The sequence below is a fragment of the Lutjanus erythropterus genome, chromosome 22, assembly GCF_056507025.1.
Source record: "Lutjanus erythropterus isolate fLutEry1 chromosome 22, fLutEry1.hap2, whole genome shotgun sequence".
In the NCBI taxonomy this organism is placed as follows: Eukaryota; Metazoa; Chordata; class Actinopteri; order Lutjaniformes; family Lutjanidae; genus Lutjanus; species Lutjanus erythropterus.
Genome location: NC_139338.1, coordinates 6,137,086 through 6,155,341, shown reverse-complemented (window position 1 = coordinate 6,155,341; position 18,256 = coordinate 6,137,086). Strand labels below are relative to the sequence as shown.

Here is an 18,256-nt window from a genome sequence, read left to right as displayed (position 1 = left end):
TCATATTTGATATCTGCTTTGCTCTTCAGTGGTGTAATATAACTGTACATTTACTCAAGTTCTGCACTGAAGTATTTTTTTTAATAAATTGAGGATAAGTTTTCCTTTTAGTGTTGAGGAAATTCTCTACTTAAAAAATCCTCTTGGATTAAGTGTATTGAAACAAATACTGTTACTGAAACAAATACTAATCGTCATATTTTATGGGTTTCTTGTGCACTACTACTTTATGTTCCATCACCACATGGATTTAATGTGTCACTCAAAACGAAACAGTCCCCGGCCCCCAGTAAAATTGATCTAGAACCACCACTGTAGAAATATATTTATATAACAGAATGTAAATAATGAGACAGATTTGCAAAAATCACAGGTAATAGTAAAAGCAACTATATTATTTTGAAGTTGATAAGTATTGTGATTTTGACACAATAACAGATTTCTGAGAATTAATAATTCTGCAGTCAGTGTGTCTCTCACCCAAACATGGAATGAGAACAACAGCAGATGTTTTCTTGTACACAATATCAAAATTGCTTAACATTAGATGTAGAGGATCAAAAAATGTTTTATTCTTAAGGTCATCAACAATTTGAGCAGGTCTTTTTCACTCTGATGAGAGCATAAAGTCATATTATTGGAAATGCGATCAGTTGTTCTCAGGTTCTGTCAGTGCTGGAAGGTAACTCAGTTGAATTTCCTAAGTAGTCTGATTTTATGCTACTTCCTGCTTTTACATCACAACATTTCAGAAGCAGATATTGTACCATTTACTCCCATAAATTAATCTGAAAGGTGCAGTTACTAGTTACTCTTTAATTAAACAGCATACAGCAATTAAAATTGGCTATATACTGAAATACAACAACAATGAAAGGCTGTGTAATGTTAATGCATCAGCCCTAATAATACAATAATACAATACATGTAATAATATAACACTTTTATTGTGTAAAATTTTAAATAAAGGACCAATGCATCATTTTTATTTTGAGATATGCCTACTTTTACTTAAGTAAAGGCTCTAGATGAGTTCAAGACTATCAGATCCACTGTGTAGTACTTCCTCGCTGTGTGAAAGCCAGTGTTGGACACTGACTCATGTAGCCCAAACAAAGTGAACACCTTGGTATTCACACAGTATTTACATACACATTGGCAACATTCCCTGTGGATGCTTGAGCTCCAGAGCACCAACAGGAACAGCACTGGATTCTACTGCATCAGACAACAGCAGCTCTGTCCTGCTCTTTAATAAATTTGGGAACTCATGGCCTCTAGGCTACTTCCTTCTCAATTGTTGGTACTAAATGAGTATACTGTAGATCTGCTGCCTGCATTTCCAGTCACTCATGTTGTACATCGTGGTTTGACAGGTTATTTATTGCCTCTTTGAAAACAGTATCCAATATACTTACTACTTACACTTTCAGTAATGTTTAACTTTACTGGTTTTAAAATGACTGGCTGATATTATCACTATTTATTTCACTTTTGTTCTTAGACATGGCAGCAGCCAGCAGTCTCCTCTCTGAAGGTCAGTTTCTGTGCACCATCTGTCCCAACCCAGTATCTTAAAAACAATTTAAAACATTTCTCAGTTCTAGTAAGTTTGTATCTAAAAGTCAGGTCAGAAACTCTGTTTTTAATTGTCCTGGTAAAATTCAAACACTCAAATTCAGGTTGTGAAACTATATACCAAAGATAAGTGATAATTGTGAATATAAGAAGTATTGTGATTTAATTAATTATTCTGCAGTCAGTGTGTCTCTTGTTTGACCATGCAATGGAAACAGCCAAGTGAAATGGGAAAAGTGTGTTTGGGTGTACTCTGTGTCAGATATTTTTTTGTACATGTCAAAATTGCTGAACATTAGATAGAAAGACTCATGAACAGTTTGTGTCTTTTCCACTGTGATGAGATGATCAAGTTTTATCATTAGAAATGCAATCAGTTGTTCTTAGACTCTGCTGGAAAGTAACTCAGCACATTTACTTCTGATTGTATGCAACTTTCTGCTTCTACTCCCTGATATTTTAGGAGCAGATAGTGTAGTTTTGACTCCACCACTTTACATACATGCATCGTTACAGATTAAACTACCCTGCAGTACAGTATATACAGCAATCCAAAAATACTGCTTAATGTTAATGCATCAGTAACAATAATCCAACATGACCACCAGAGGGCATGATAGTGCTGGACTTCCTCTGTGAAGGATTTGATGAGCTGCTGCTTGTCACAGAAATGTTCAGCATCAGATACAGTTTGTTGGTACAGTGTAGCTCATCTGTCCCTGTGTCTGACTGAGCTCAGCAACTCACACAACTTAAGCAAGAGTAACCGCACAGCACTGACAGAGGGAGACCCCCCCTGAAAACCAAGAGTGACATATCAGGTGAAAATATTCTTAGAATAATTTTGGAATTTCAATGTTAAGTAAACTCATTTCATCTTCCAATCTTCATCCCCAAACCTGAAAGGTGCAACAAAGGATTACTAGCTGAACTGCATGAGCAGGTCAACAGGGGCAGGAGAGGAGTGTTTCACAATCACATGCTTCACAGTAAATGAAACAGAAAGTAAAACGGCACCGCTGCAGTCGAGACAAATCCCTCTGTCTCAGCAAACAAAGTACTTCAAGTCAACAATACAGCAGAGCCTCTGAGTACAAACAGTAAGTACAGTTTATAATACTCATGTAAATTAAACAATAATCAAATTGAGTTAAAAGGGAAGAGGGAAAACTCTCACAAGGACAACAATGCCAAAAAGTTTTTCTGTCAGGGCATAGCAAGGCCTACATTCTTTGTCTTGTCAGATACAGTATAATACATAAGATTTGTCACATCAGCTGAGCCGTTTAAAGAGCACAGACAGATGACAGCCCATTGAAGCTGCGTTCCGTTTTTTTTTTTTCTCAGAATTTCACACTATGGACTGCGCAGGATGTATGAGTAAGGGTATGTCCTGATTGTATGCATACTGCATGCAACAGTAAGTACTTTGCAGGACAGCTGCAGCATGTACTAAAAGTAAAAAGAAAAACTATGTGATTTGGAGCACAGCCTAAAAGTCCTGTGTCTAAGATTTATAGGGATCTACTGGCAGATTTTGGCAGAAATGGAATATGATATTTATAAGTATGTTCTTTGGGGGGCCATGACAATAACAATAACATTTTAGCCATCACAGACAGAATACAGCGGGCTAACTTATACACTACACAGGTCAAAGAGATAACATACAAACTTTACACTTGAGTCAGACAGAGCAAGACAGAGAGGGGTTGTTATCGATAATGATGATAATGATAATGATGTAACTTCACCTCTTCACTTAAAAGTGATTTTAGACACACTGATAATTTTACATTATTACATTTATTTATTTATTTATTTTTAAACTTTACTTATTACAAAAAAACAGCAAGAGAAATAGAAATTATGCTGCAAGCGTTTAAAATTCCCACAATCAAAGTCATACTGGTGTGGGTTCCACTAAGGGAGTACTAATGAGGTGAAATCTATAACACAAACAGGCCACAGTGCCCCGCTGGTGCTGTTTGCAACACAAGCACACACAGATGTGCTCTGAATCTGAATTTTTATTTCTTGCCGCAATCAAGACACAACTTGAAAATATAAACAACAAAAATGCAGATTCAGTCAGGGAGATTTGGGCCCAAAGTATACCCCCTTAAAGACGTGGGCCTGGGGCCGCTCCTTCCTTCAAATCTGGTGTTTCTCCACTGTATGTAGGCCAGTCTTGGCTGTTACTGCATCAGTTTAGTGGCTCTGTCCTATTCTTTATTGGATTTGGGGAGGTTCACATTCCAGCAACCTCCACCAAACTTGATACCTAAGGTAGTGTTGATCTTTTCATACTCATCAGTCAGTCCTCATCCTCATAGCCTCTATGCTAACGCCTCTCAGTTGTTGGTATTAAATGGGTATACTGTAGATGGACTGCCTGCATCTCTTGTGACTCAAGTTATCTGTTGCAGTTTTACAGCTAATCAGTGGTCCTTTTCAAGACCATGCACTATAATACTGAATTATTTCCTAGTCCTACTTAAAATGTTTCAGTGATAACTACTTGTTTCAACATGACTTTTGCTGATACTGTATTACTGTCCATTAGTTCATGTTTTTATTTGACATTTTCACTTTTGTTCTCAGACATGGCTGCAGCCAGCAGTCTCCTCTCTGAAGATCAGTTTCTGTGCTCCATCTGTCTGGATGTGTTCACTGATCCAGTCACCATACCATGTGGACACAACTTCTGCAAGACCTGCATCACAGAACACTGGGATATTCATGTCCAGTGCCAGTGTCCCCTGTGTAAAGAGCTTTTTGACAAAAGACCTGATTTGCGGGTCAACGCTTTCATATCTGAGATTGCTACTCAGTTCAGACAGTCAGTTGAAAAGAAATCCAAGACCAGCTCAAAGACACAACCTACTAACACAGGAGGTGTTCTTTGTGACATCTGCACTGAAACCAAACTGAAGGCTCTGAAGTCCTGCCTGGTGTGTCTGGTCTCCTACTGTGAGATTCACCTGGAGCCTCATCACAGAATCACAAGTCTGAAAAGACATAAACTGATCGATCCTGTAGAGAACCTGGAAGACAGGATGTGTAAGAAACATGAGAGACCTCTGGAGCTGTTCTGTAAAAGTGACCAGATGTGTGTGTGTCAGTTCTGTACTGAGTCAGATCACAAGCTTCATCACATTGTTCCTCTGGAAGAAGAATATAAGGGAAAGAAAACTGAGCTGAGAAAGACAGAGGCTGAAGTTCACCAAATGATCCAAGAGAGACGACTGAAGATTGAGCAGATCAAACAGTCAGTGAAGCGCAGCAAGGAAGATGCAGACAGAGAGAAAGCAGCCAGCATGCAGGTCTTCACTGCTCTGATCCAGTCTGTTGAGAAAAGTCTGGCTCAGGTCACTGACATGATTGACAAGACACACAAAATAATGGAGAAACAAGCTGAGGGCCTCATCAAAGAGCTGGAGGAGGAAATCTCTGAGCTGACGAAGAGAAGTGTTGAACTGGGGCAGCTCTCATGCACCAAAGACCACCTCCAACTCCTCCAAAGCTTTCCATCCATGAACACTGTTCAACCCACCAAGGACTGGACAGATGTCAAGGTTCACTCATCATATGAGGGGACAGTGAGGAGAGCTGTGGCTCAGCTGGAGGAGACACTCAGTACAGAGATTAAGAGGCTGTGTGTTCCTGATGAGTTTAAGAGGGTCCAGCAGTTTGCAGTGGATGTGACTCTGGATCCTGATACAGCAAATCACTATCTCATCCTGTCTGATGATGGGAAGCAAGTCAGTCATGGTGATGTACAACAGGATCTTCCAGACAGTCCCAAGAGATTCAAGTGTTATTCTGTCCTAGGAAAGCAGAGTTTCTCTTCAGGTAGATTTTACTATGAAGTTCAAGTTAAAGGGAAGATTTCCTGGATGTTAGGAGTGGCCAATGAGTCCATCAGCAGAACGGGGCAAATCAGAATAACCCCTAAGAATGGCTGTTGGTTTTTGCGCTTGTCCACTGAAAAGGGGTACGAAGCTGTTGAATCATCAGTTCCCCTCTCTCTGAAGTTGAAGCCTCAGAAGGTGGGGGTGTTTGTAGATTATGAAGAGGGTCTGGTCTCTTTTTATGATGTAGATGCTGCAGCTCTCATCTACTCCTTTACTGACTGTAACTTCACTGAGAAACTCTACCCATATTTCAATCCCAATCATAACTGTAGTGGTAAAAACTCCACTCCCCTAATCATTTGTCCCATCAATCATGGTGATTAGACGAATCATAACAGGAGTCACTGTCATGTAAATTACTGAAATCTTTTTCCTATTTTGACTGTGATTTTGATTTAATGAGAGAACTTCTGAAGTTGAATTCTAGTAACTGTAACCTTGTAGACTGTAAGGCCTGACTGCTCGCTTTTTGAACTACAGCTTTTGTTTTAAATTGCAAGAACGCGCACTGAAAGCATCTTGACGTGCATGTTTCAATTTTGGAGCATGGAATGAGGACCAGGATTTTTTTTTTCTGCAGCTGCAGTACATGTTTGGGGAGAGCTGCTGCCAGTTTCTCAACCTGAAACCAGGTAAAAGAAAAAAAGCCAATCTGCAGCAATGAGAGAGGGAGAGAACATGTGAATATGGACAGATGTATGTGAGTTGATATTAAAACTTTTTATGACCATGAATCATAATATTACTGTGCACTATGTGGTGTGAGATTTTTTTACTCCAAGTCTGATTTGCATACTTTTAAATATTTAATTACTCCGTCTCCATCTCAGAGAGGAGGGAGGGAGGGGGAGCGCATGTTAAGTGTCAACTGATATAAAACTTTTTTGATGATGAATCCTGATGTTACTATGCAGTTCTGTGGTTTGTTCACTGCAGACAAAATATCTGCCTCTGTACCAAACAGTCACTCATCTCCTCCATGAAACATCTGTCACTGCGCTGCATTATTGTAAACCATGATGTGAAGTGTCCAAATGCTGTCTCTCCCTCTTCATCTCCTTGGTGTGTGTCGGTGTTTCCTCACTGATGTAAATTATCCAGGCTGCCTCAATACAAAAACATGAATAATGCGCCCCATCTAGTCATTATGTAGACTGACCTGAAAAAAGGTGACAAGTCTTCCCATCAGAGGACAATATTTTATTAAAGAAATAAACTATTATTAACAATAATAATACTAAAGAAATAAATAGATGTATATAAATAACGACCTTTTCCTAAAATACTACTGGTTCTGTGGTTTTGGAATTTTAAATCTGAATCCTGCAGTGTGCTGTAGAGGCTTCCATTGGCAGTTGAAGCTATTAGTGTGTTTTGGCCTTAAGACTCTAAATGATTAACAGAAAGCTTTAAGAGAGCAGTTGTCTTTTGAAGGTTAGTCCTCTGTTGGTTCTGCTCCACTTGGAGGCACCAGAGAAATAGTAAAGATCTTTGGTGGAGCTTTTGTGGTTTCATTGGTCCAGTCTGTGAGGGTTCAGGAGTTGCCAAATCACTTCAGTGTGTTTTTACATCATTTGCATGAAAATTAAATAGCTGACAAACCTTTTCTCTACTCAGAATTGGAACACCTGCATCACATTTTGTAGTTCAGTTTGAGTAATTCAGTCTGTTTTGGAGCAAAATAATAATAAAAATTAATCCAACAAAACTTATATATTTGTGTTTTTTTTCATACTTTATATGTTTTGATGTAATTTTTCACTTTTTTGTGTTGGACTGTATAATATCTAAATTTTTCAGATTTTTTTTTTTTTTTTTAATAATTTCCCAGTTTGTTGGATGATTTATTGCTGCTTATTCATTTAGAAGTTCTGATCATTTAATATTGTTGTAAAATGTTATGTATTGTATTTCTTCCACACTTCAATAAGAGAAATCTAATTGATTTGCAAGTGAATCAGAGAAGTGACTCATTTGTTTTACACTGCTTTATAAATAAAACTAACCATCGGTACTATGATTGGACCTGTCTTTGTTGTTGTGATCTTCTTCTATAAAATCACAGTCCCATCCATCATCGGTCGTGATATATATAAATTTTCTCTTGGGACATTTCGTGGTACAGCTAATTTGAATTTTAATTTAAGGGGAAATACCTTTGAAAGTCAAACAAACACTGGGAGTCTTTTTTTTTAGGGTTCACAAATTTAGTACCCAATATTTTAAAACTATTACAGAATTTCTCAATTCTACCAAGCTCAGTTTGTATTTAAAGGTTGGAGGTCAAAAACTCAGTTCTTAATCCTGGTAAAATTCAAAATCTAAAATTCAGGTTGTGAAACTATATACCAAAGATAAGTGTGTCTCTCATTTGACCATGCAATAGAAACAACTAAGAGAAATGGGGAAAGTTTGTTTGGGTGTACTCTGTGTCAGATATTGTCTTGTACATAATGTCAAAATTGTTGAACATTAGATATCAAAAAGTGTTTTTATTCTGAAGCTCAGAGTCTTTTCCACTCTGATGAGATAGAAATGCAGTAAATGCAGCAATAAATGCAAGATTACTTTACCTGTAATGGCAATCACCAACATTAAAGTTCCCAAGTAGACAGACGCACAGTAGGTATTAAACTGATTCACAAACTTGATGAAATAACAGAACATATTTCCTACCAGAAGAGGGTGAGTTTACAACAAGACCATAGCAAATGCAGAAAAGACCCCTTTTGTCTCTTGCATCTCCAACATAAAAAGGATATTTCTGGATGCATAATGTTCACTTTTTCTGGACTGTAATATTTTCTATGCAAACTCTTGAATTGTAAGAGATTGTGCCATGTTTTCCTCAAGATCAACTTCCTATTTTCTCTTAGTAGAAAGAGTGTTGTCTAGAGAAGACTCCATCAAGCCTTGGTAAAGTTTAGACATGAATTTAGTTTCTGATGGTCTTAATATTTTCTCTATTACAGAGGCCTTTAATTTACATGTTAGGTTAAATTGTTTCATCTTGTGGTAAAGTGAACTGCACAAACAGGTGCATCAAGACTGGGAAAAGAGGAGTGTCAGAGTCACCTCCTTTACAGTTCATCAGACAGAAAGGAACAGACTGGCGGCACCACTGAAGTCAAGATAAGTCCTTCTCTCTCGACAAACAAACAACTTGAAGACTTCAGGTCAATAGCACAGTGCAGACTCTGAGTACAACCAGTGAGTACAGCTGATGATAGTCATTGTATTTTAAACAATAATTAAATAGAATTAATAAGGACAATGGCAAAAAGGCTGACATGCTAGTTTTTCTGCCCAGGCATTGTGAGGTGTCTATGCCATTTTAACATTTAATCACTAATGCTGACTATTAGCAATGTAGTTTTCACTATGGTGGAAATGACATTCAGACATATCAAAATATCTTTTTGAGCAAACACAATAAATGGCCTCATATTAAATGATCTCTTTCAATCATCACTTGTGACTCACTAGAAGTGTGTGATGGTGTCTGTTTCTGCAAAGACCGTGTCCTCTTCCTCATTTTTTTGCTGTGCTCGGAACGTTTCACCAACCAAAAACGTTGGTATTTGACCTCCTGATACCTTTGTGAACAGCTCAGACAAATCATACTGACTTTACTAAATATTTTCACATGTAGAAATTACATTTTGACTGCTCAAAACTATTTTACAGATATCTTTGATTTTATTATAGATATTAATAATTCTTTTCATTGGTAAGAATAAAGATTACAGATCTTCAATTGAATTTCCACATGTTGAAAAAGGATTGTGACGAGTGGAAATGAAATTTCCACTAAATCTCTAAATACTAATTAACCCTAATTAACAAATCCATTTCATGTGTTTCCCTAATTAGCATATTAATTTAGCAGTGTACATTGAAGGCATCTACATTTTAACAAGTGGAAACAGAAGGAATTGTAGATATCACAAATATAACTTGGTACAAACTTGTTTTTTACTGCTTCAGAGAAAATGAAATTCTAGATATCTGAAATTACATTCTTACAAGTTACAGTATCAAGCAACACATCAATAATTTAACTGCTTAGTACTCCAAGACCAATTAGCTCACTACATAGTTTTAAGGGATTACAGTTATAGTTATAAAACTTCTTGAGTGTAGCACTGTGTGGTATTTTCCAGTCTTCCATTTACTATATCAGAGTTTAGGCAAATGTTATCTGCTCGGTCCTTATCCGTATTGTTTGGAGCATGTTAACCCTGTGTGGGTTTCCTGTAGGTGCTCTGATTTCCTCTGCCATCAGAAAACAGTTCACAATTCTCCAGTCAGTACCCTGCAGCCAACCTTGTTAACCAAGATAGCATTGATCTTTACATACTCATCAGTCAGTCCTCACCCACATAGTACTAAATAGTATTCATGGTGCTAAATGGGTATACTGTAGATGGGCTGCATCTTTTGTTACTCAAATTGTTCATTGTGGTGTGATGATCTGTGGTCCCTGTTAAGACAATGTACAATAATAATGGATTACTGCCCAGTTTACTTTAAATGATTCAGTGATGTGCAACATACCTACTTGTTTCAACATGACTTTTGCTGATACTGTATTACTGTCCATTAGTTCATGTTTTTATTTGACATTTTCACTTTTGTTCTCAGACATGGCTGCAGCCAGCAGTCTCCTCTCTGAAGATCAGTTTCTGTGCTCCATCTGTCTGGATGTGTTCACTGATCCAGTCACCATACCATGTGGACACAACTTCTGCAAGACCTGCATCACAGAACACTGGGATATTCATGTCCAGTGCCAGTGTCCCCTGTGTAAAGAGCTTTTTGACAAAAGACCTGATCTGCGGGTCAATGCTTTCATATCTGAGATGGCTACTCAGTTCAGACAGTCAGTTGAAAAGAAAACCAAGAGCAGCTCAAAGACACAACCTACTAACACAGGAGGTGTTCTTTGTGACATCTGCACTGAAACCAAACTGAAGGCTCTGAAGTCCTACCTGGTGTGTCTGGTCTCCTTCTGTGAGACTCACCTGGAGCCTCATCACAGAATATATTTCATTTTGTAATATAAATAATCAAAGGGAATACAACTTGACATCTCTGACTTCCATTGAGAAAGTGTTGGGGGGTAAGAGGCTCTCCAGCCATCAGCCATATTTTTTTTTGCAGAAATAAATGCAAGACTACAATCACCAACATTAAAGTTCCCAAGTAGACAGATGCACAGTAGGTATTAAACTGATTCACAAACTTGATGAAATAACAGAACATATTTCCTACCAGAAGAGGGTGGGTTTACAACAAGACCATAGCAAATGCAGAAAAGACCCCTTTTGTCTCTTGCATCTCCAACATAAAAAGGATATTTCTGGATGCATAATGTTCAGTTTTGCTGGACTGTAATATTTTCTATGCAAACTCTTGAATTGTAAGAGATTGTGCCATGTTTTCCTCAAGATCAACTTCCTATTTTCTCTTAGTAGAAAGAGTGTTGTCTAGAGAAGACTCCATCAAGCCTTGGTAAAGTTTAGACATGAATTTAGTTTCTGATGGTCTTAATATTTTCTCTATTACAGAGGCCTTTAATTTACATGTTAGGTTAAATTGTTTCATCTTGTGGTAAAGTGAACTGCACAAACAGGTGCATCAAGACTGGGAAAAGAGGAGTGTCAGAGTCACCTCCTTTACAGTTCATCAGACAGAAAGGAACAGACTGGCGGCACCACTGAAGTCAAGATAAGTCCTTCTCTCTCGACAAACAAACAACTTGAAGACTTCAGGTCAACAGCACAATGGAGCCTCTGAGTACAACCAGTGAGTACAGCTGATGACAGTCATTGTATTTTAAACAATAATTAAATAGAATTAATAAGGACAAATGGCAAAAAGGCTGACATGCTAGTTTTTCTGCCCAGGCATTGTGAGGTGTCTATGCCATTTTAACATTTAATCACTAATGCTGACTATTAGCAATGTAGTTTTCACTATGGTGGAAATGACATTCAGACATATCAAAATATCTTTTTGAGCAAACACAATAAATGGCCTCATATTAAATGATCTCTTTCAATCATCACTTGTGACTCACTAGAAGTGTGTGATGGTGTCTGTTTCTGCAAAGACCGTGTCCTCTTCCTCATTTTTTTTGCTGTGCTCGGAACGTTTCACCAACCAAAAATGTTGGTATTTGACCTCCTGATACCTTTGTGAACAGCTCAGACAAATCATACTGACTTTACTCAATATTTTCACATGTAGAAATTACATTTTGACTGCTCAAAACTATTTTACAGATATCTTTGATTTTATTATAGATATTAATAATTCTTTTCATTGGTAAGAATAAAGATTACAGATCTTCAATTGAATTTCCACATGTTGAAAAAGGATTGTGACAAGTGGAAATGAAATTTCCACTACATCTCTAAATACTAATTAACCCTAATTAGCTAATCCATTTCATGTGTTTCCCTAATTAGCATATTAATTTAGCAGTGTACATTGAAGGCATCTACATTTTAACAAGTGGAAACAGAAGGAATTGTAGATATCACAAATATAACTTGGTACAAACTTGATTTTCACTGCTTCAGAGAAAATGAAATTCTAGATATCTGAAATTACATTCTTACTAGTTACAGTATCAAGCAACACATCAATAATTTAATTTTGATTAGTCAGAATTGCATTTTCGACATCCAAGAATTCTTTTATTTTTACCTGTAAGTTATAAGAATTGTAGATATCTACAATGATAACTGCCACTAGTAAGAACTGAAATGTTGATATGAATAATTAACATTCTGACTGGTGAGAATTAAGTTGTAAATTAATTGGAATTTCTAATTAATCAAAATCTATATTACATTTTGGATATGTTGACTTAGAATTTAAACAGACCAAAATGTAGTTCTCTATACATAATTGAGTTTGAATAAAAGTGAATGGTAATACTTGACTAGTTGTAATAAGGTTGCAGATATCTACAAGGGACATTTCCTCTAGCAATAAATACATTTTTTATATCAGGAAAATACATTTTGACTAGTGAGAAATCAAGTGTAGATATCTTTATTTAGAACTGCTACTATTCAAAGTTACATTATGGATATTTTGGCTTCATATTCAAACTAGTCACAGAACAATTATTGCTATCACCACTATTGATTACATGTTAAAAGGGCTTGCCATAGGTGTCTTACAGACACTGTCTTCCAAGAGACAGTAGTTTCCTTCTCAATAAGCTCAAGTTAGATCAAAGAATCAGAATCACATCAAAAACTCAGTCATAAGATTATAAGATATAAGATAATTTAAGACCATAGACAGACCCTTCTTGTAGTTAGAAAGATACTTGGTATCTAAAAACTGTAGGGGTTGGTCTTCTTTGATTATCTTTCTAAAACCAAAGTAACTGGAGCCTGTGTGGGTTTCCTGTAGGTGCTCTGATTTCCTCTGCCATCAGAAAACAGTTAATTCTCCAGTCAGTACCCTGCAGCCAACCTTGTTAACCAAGATAGCGTTGATCTTTACATACTCATCAGTCAGTCCTCACCCACATAGTACTAAATAGTATTCATGGTGCTAAATGGGTATACTGTAGTTAGGCTACATCTTTTGTTACTCAAATTGTTCATTATGGTGTGATGATCTGTGGTCCCTGTTAAGACAATGTACAATAATAATGGATTACTGCCCAGTTCTACTTTAAATGGTTCAGTGATGTGCAACATACCAACTTGTTTCAACATGACTTTTGCTGATACTGTGTTACTGTCCATTAGTTCATGTTTTTATTTGACATTTTCACTTTTGTTCTCAGACATGGCTGCAGCCAGCAGTCTCCTCTCTGAAGATCAGTTTCTGTGCTCCATCTGTCTGGATGTGTTCACTGATCCAGTCACCATACCATGTGGACACAACTTCTGCAAGACCTGCATCACAGAACACTGGGATATTCATGTCCAGTGCCAGTGTCCCCTGTGTAAAGAGCTTTTTGACAAAAGACCTGATCTGCGGGTCAACGCTTTCATATCTGAGATTGCTACTCGGTTCAGACAGTCAGTTGAAAAGGAAACCAAGAGCAGCTCAAAGACACGACCTACTAACACAGGAGGTGTTCTTTGTGACATCTGCACTGAAACCAAACTGAAGGCTCTGAAGTCCTGCCTGGTGTGTCTGGTCTCCTACTGTGAGACTCACCTGGAGCTTCACCAGAAATTCACAGTCGTAACAAGACATAAGCTGATTGATCCTGTAGAGAACCTGGAAGGCAGGAGGTGCCAGAAGCATGAGAGACCTCTGGAGCTGTTCTGTAAAAGTGACCAGATGTGTGTGTGTCAGTTCTGTACTGAGTCAGATCACAAGCTTCATCACATTGTTCCTCTGGAAGAAGAATATAAGGGAAAGAAAACTGAGCTGAGAAAGACAGAAGCTGAAGTTCACCAAATGATCCAAGAGAGACGACTGAAGATTGAGCAGATCAAACAGTCTGTGAAGCTCAGCAAGGAAGATGCAGACAGAGAGAAAGCAGCCAGCATGCAGGTCTTCACTGCTCTGATCCAGTCTGTTGAGAAAAGTCTGGCTCAGGTCACTGACATGATTGACAAGACACACAAAATAATGGAGAAACAAGCTGAGGACCTCATCAAAGAGCTGGAGGAGGAAATCTCTGAGCTGACGAAGAGAAGTGTTGAACTGGGGCAGCTCTCATGCACCAAAGACCACCTCCAACTCCTCCAAAGCTTTCCATCCATGAACACTGTTCCACCCACCAAGGACTGGACAGATGTCAAGGTTCACTCATCATATGAGGGGACAGTGAGGAGAGCTGTGGCTCAGCTGGAGGAGACACTCAGTACAGAGATTAAGAGGCTGTGTGTTCCTGATGAGTTTAAGAGGGTCCAGCAGTTTGCAGTGGATGTGACTCTGGATCCTGATACAGCAAATCACTATCTCATCCTGTCTGATGATGGGAAGCAAGTCAGTCATGGTGATGTACAACAGGATCTTCCAGACAGTCCCAAGAGATTCAAGTGTTATTCTGTCCTAGGAAAGCAGAGTTTCTCTTCAGGTAGATTTTACTATGAAGTTCAAGTTAAAGGGAAGACTTCCTGGAAGTTAGGAGTGGCCAATGAGTCCATCAGCAGAATCGGGCTAGTCACATCAGCCCTTGAGAATGGCTGTTGGTTTTTGCGCTTGTCCACTGAAAAGGGGTACGAAGCTTTTGAATCATCAGTTCCCCTCTCTCTGAAGTTGAAGCCTCAGAAGGTGGGGGTGTTTGTAGATTATGAAGAGGGTCTGGTCTCTTTTTATGATGTAGATGCTGCAGCTCTCATCTACTCCTTTACTGACTGTAACTTCACTGAGAAACTCTACCCATATTTCAATCCCTATCATAACTGTAGTGGTAAAAACTCCACTCCCCTAATCATTTGTCCCATCAATCATGGTGATTAGACGAATCATAACAGGAGTCACTGTCATGTAAATTCCCTTTGCTATTTGACTGTGGTGGTGGTTGTTTCTGGTGTGAATTTTCTATCAGTATTTTTCATATTCATATTTCATATTCATTTTCATATTTCATATATTTTATAAGAGAAGTTCTGAAGTTGAATTCTTGTAACTGTAAATTTGTAGACTGTAAAACTCTCTAAATGGGTTACAGAAAGCTTTAAGAGAGCAGTTGTCTTTTGAAGGTTAGTGCACTGTTGGTTCTGCTCCACTTGGAGGCGCCAGAGAAATAGTAAAGATCTTTGGTGGAGCTTTTGTGGTTTCATTGGTCCAGTCTCTGAGGGTTCAGGAGTTGCCAAATCACTTCAATGTGTTTTTACATCATTTGCATGAAAATTAAATAGCTGACAACTATTTTCCCTACTCAGAATTGGAACACCAATACTACATTTTGTAGTTCAGTTTGAGTAATTCAGTCTGTTTTGAAGCAAAATAATAATACAAACTATTCCAATAAAATTTACATGTTTGTTTTTTTTCATACTTTATATTTTTTTGTTTTTTCACTTTTTTGTGTTGGACTGGATAATATCTTAATTTTTCAGATTTAGGGATTTGTGTATTTTTTTTTCATATAATTTCCCAATTTGTTGGATGCTTTATATATATATTGCTGCTAATAATATTGTTGTAAAATGTAATTTTTTTCCTCCACACTTCCATAAGAGAAATGTAATTGATTTGCAAGTCAATCAGAGATCTGAGAGAAAATTTGTTTTATACTGCTGTATAAATAAAACTGACCATCGGTACTATGATTGGACCTGTCTTTGTTGTTGTGATCTTCTTCTACAAAATCACGGTCCCATCCATTATTGGTCGTGATATATTAGAAATTTTCTCTTGTTGACTTGTACATTATTGTGTGAGAGAGCAATTACTGCCAGTGTATGAGGATATTTTGTGGTACAGCTAATTTGAATTTTAATTTAAGAGGAAATACCTTTGAAAGTCAAACACACACCGTGGGAGTCTGTACAGTCAGTCGACTACTTTCCTTAAGTTCAAGAAATTCTTTCTGTTTGACGTCACAGATAATGGTCTTAAATCTCAGCCAGGGATTTATTTTAGTGTTTTGCTTTCTTGCTTGAGAAGACAACAATTAATTAACCTGAATGTAATACCTTAGCAAAGGAAAGCAAATTTAGCAAATTCTCAATAGGTACTGCTATGACTGGCATGCACACAGAGCTACAAACTGTATGTGCATTTTAAGAGTCCTTATCATATAATTTAAACTATTAGTATCAGTTGTAGGAGTTGATGTTCTCTCATTATGTTTACTGTTTCATGAAAGATGTTATTGTAACGCTGCTTCATAGTCAAACTGGTTTAAACATCCATGTAGAAATCTGGGTTCAAGTTCAAAGGTGCTTAGTTCACTGTGTGTGTGTGTGTGTGTGTGTGTGTGTGTGTGTGTGTGTGTGTGTATGTGTGCAGAGAGAGAGGAAGTTTAAAGTGTCATTCCCCTCAAGGCCTCTTGGAATTGGATGAAGGCTTTTTCATGACGTTGGGAGCTTGCGTTGAAAGCATCGGAGGTGGCAGTGTGTGCCGTTTCACGTCACAGGGACGCCAGAGTTCAAGTTCAGGTTGTTTTGGACCTGTTGGATGGTTACCCACTGCTTTGGCAAGTTTCCAGAGCCTGAAAGTTCTGAAAGTTATGTAGCATCCCAAAGGAAACTGATGGAGCTCTGAGCTGAACATCTACACTGGAACTGTCACTGATTGTATGTTATATATATATATATATATGGAATAAAAACGATGCTGTATTCACAGTTGCTTCAATCAGTCTTGTCCTTTCTTTTTATGTTTTTATGTTTGGATGTTTCAAGTAGAAAGAAAGTAGTTCTGGTAAATTCTACTGCAGAAATAAAGTAGTTTCTACATGAAACTGTTCACAACAAGCTCTGTGGATTATCCTGACTAACTGAGTCATGACTTTTGGAAAAAGACACTAGTCAAATATCTCAAAATATGCCAAATTCTCTTTGATTTTGGAGTGACGTGTCCCTTTAAATTTGAGAAAAGAAGTGATCCGAGGCAGCTTTAGCAAAATACCTTTACAAACAAATATGACAATATGTACGCTCACGAGGACCAGCCCACATTTTCATGTAGTACATGTTATGAGTACAGACTCTAATGGAGTTGGAGGTACAGTCATCAAGTTGTTTTGAGGTGGAATGAGCAGCCTGACTGTACAGGATAATCTCCATAGTCAAGCACAGACATGATGGTCAGTTGCACAATGGTTTTCTGTTCCTGTTCTGATATACCGCTTATCCTTGAAGGGTGGCGGGGGAGCTGCAGTCTATCCCAGATGACACTGGGCGAGAGGCAGGGTTCACCCTGGACAAGTCACCAGTTTATCACAGGGTTGACACATAGAGACTGTTACGTGCCACAGTGTCTGTGTGGTGCTGTGCTCTCCTGTGTCCTCCTTTGTTTACATCATTTTGTCTCAGTTTTCCTTCCTTCCTTTTTCTCCTGGGTAAATTTATTTAATGTTGCATCCCTCATCCCCTAGCCCAACTTAGGGGTTGTAACAAGACAGACGACCACTCACACTCACATTCACACCTATGGACAATTTCGAAAAGTGGTGCCCAGCCCTGGTCCTCAGGGACCCCTGTCCTGCATGTTTTAGATGTTTCCCTGCTCCAACACACCTGATTCAAATGATCAGGCTGTTGTCAGGCTCCTGCAGAGGCTTGATGACGAGCTGATCACCACTGATTTAGAATGACCAATTAACCAATCATGCTGCATGTCTTTGGACAGTGGGAGGAACCCAGAGAGAACCCACGCAAACAGGAGGAGAACACGCAAACTCTGCACAGAATATTCTGATATACTTAAACATAATTCCTGCCGTTAACATCTGGACTTTCTAGTGATAAACTACTCCTTCACTTACAGTAATTCTGGTCTTGCAAAATATTCATTGACACTTTCAATGTACTTTTAATATCAGGAAATTCTACTTAATTCTACTAATTACAGTTAATCCAAAGGACCAAACACAGAGCCTTGTGATACCCCTTTAATTATACATCTATAAACAGTGCCTATGTATGCAGTTTCAGATATATTTAAAGCTAATTTTATTTTATTTTTAGTAAGTAAATTACATATGATAATAATAATTAGCTTCTCATGATGATTATTAATTTGCCCCTTCAACCTGCTGTTAACACCTGAAGTTCTAGCAGGAAACTACTACTTCACTTACATTAAGTCTTGAGAAA

General features: G+C 37.9%; 2 protein-coding genes across 4 annotated transcripts; both read left to right on the top strand.

The window, feature by feature from the left end:
- Positions 1-2,554: 2,554 nt before the first annotated feature.
- On the top strand, positions 2,555-6,243 carry LOC146306543 (E3 ubiquitin-protein ligase TRIM21-like). Of its 2 annotated transcripts, XM_084711050.1 has the most exons (3): positions 2,563-2,678; positions 2,926-2,964; positions 4,183-6,243. In XM_084711050.1, the coding sequence occupies exons 2-3, from the start codon at positions 2,937-2,939 to the stop codon at positions 5,817-5,819; spliced, it is 1,665 nt and encodes a 554-aa protein (XP_084567176.1). In that variant the 5' UTR covers positions 2,563-2,678; positions 2,926-2,936; the 3' UTR covers positions 5,820-6,243. The 2 variants fall into 2 exon arrangements, with proteins under 2 accessions (XP_084567177.1, XP_084567176.1); XM_084711051.1 differs by lacking the exon at positions 2,926-2,964 and having other exon boundaries at positions 2,555-2,678.
- A 3,891-nt stretch (positions 6,244-10,134) lies between these two features.
- LOC146306542 (E3 ubiquitin-protein ligase TRIM21-like) lies at positions 10,135-15,069 on the top strand. 2 transcript variants are annotated; one of them, XM_084711053.1, is made up of 2 exons: positions 10,135-10,381; positions 13,572-15,069. In XM_084711053.1, the coding sequence occupies exons 1-2, from the start codon at positions 10,142-10,144 to the stop codon at positions 14,946-14,948; spliced, it is 1,617 nt and encodes a 538-aa protein (XP_084567179.1). In that variant the 5' UTR covers positions 10,135-10,141; the 3' UTR covers positions 14,949-15,069. The 2 variants fall into 2 exon arrangements, with proteins under 2 accessions (XP_084567179.1, XP_084567178.1); XM_084711052.1 differs by lacking the exon at positions 10,135-10,381 and having other exon boundaries at positions 13,314-15,069.
- Positions 15,070-18,256: the final 3,187 nt, after the last annotated feature.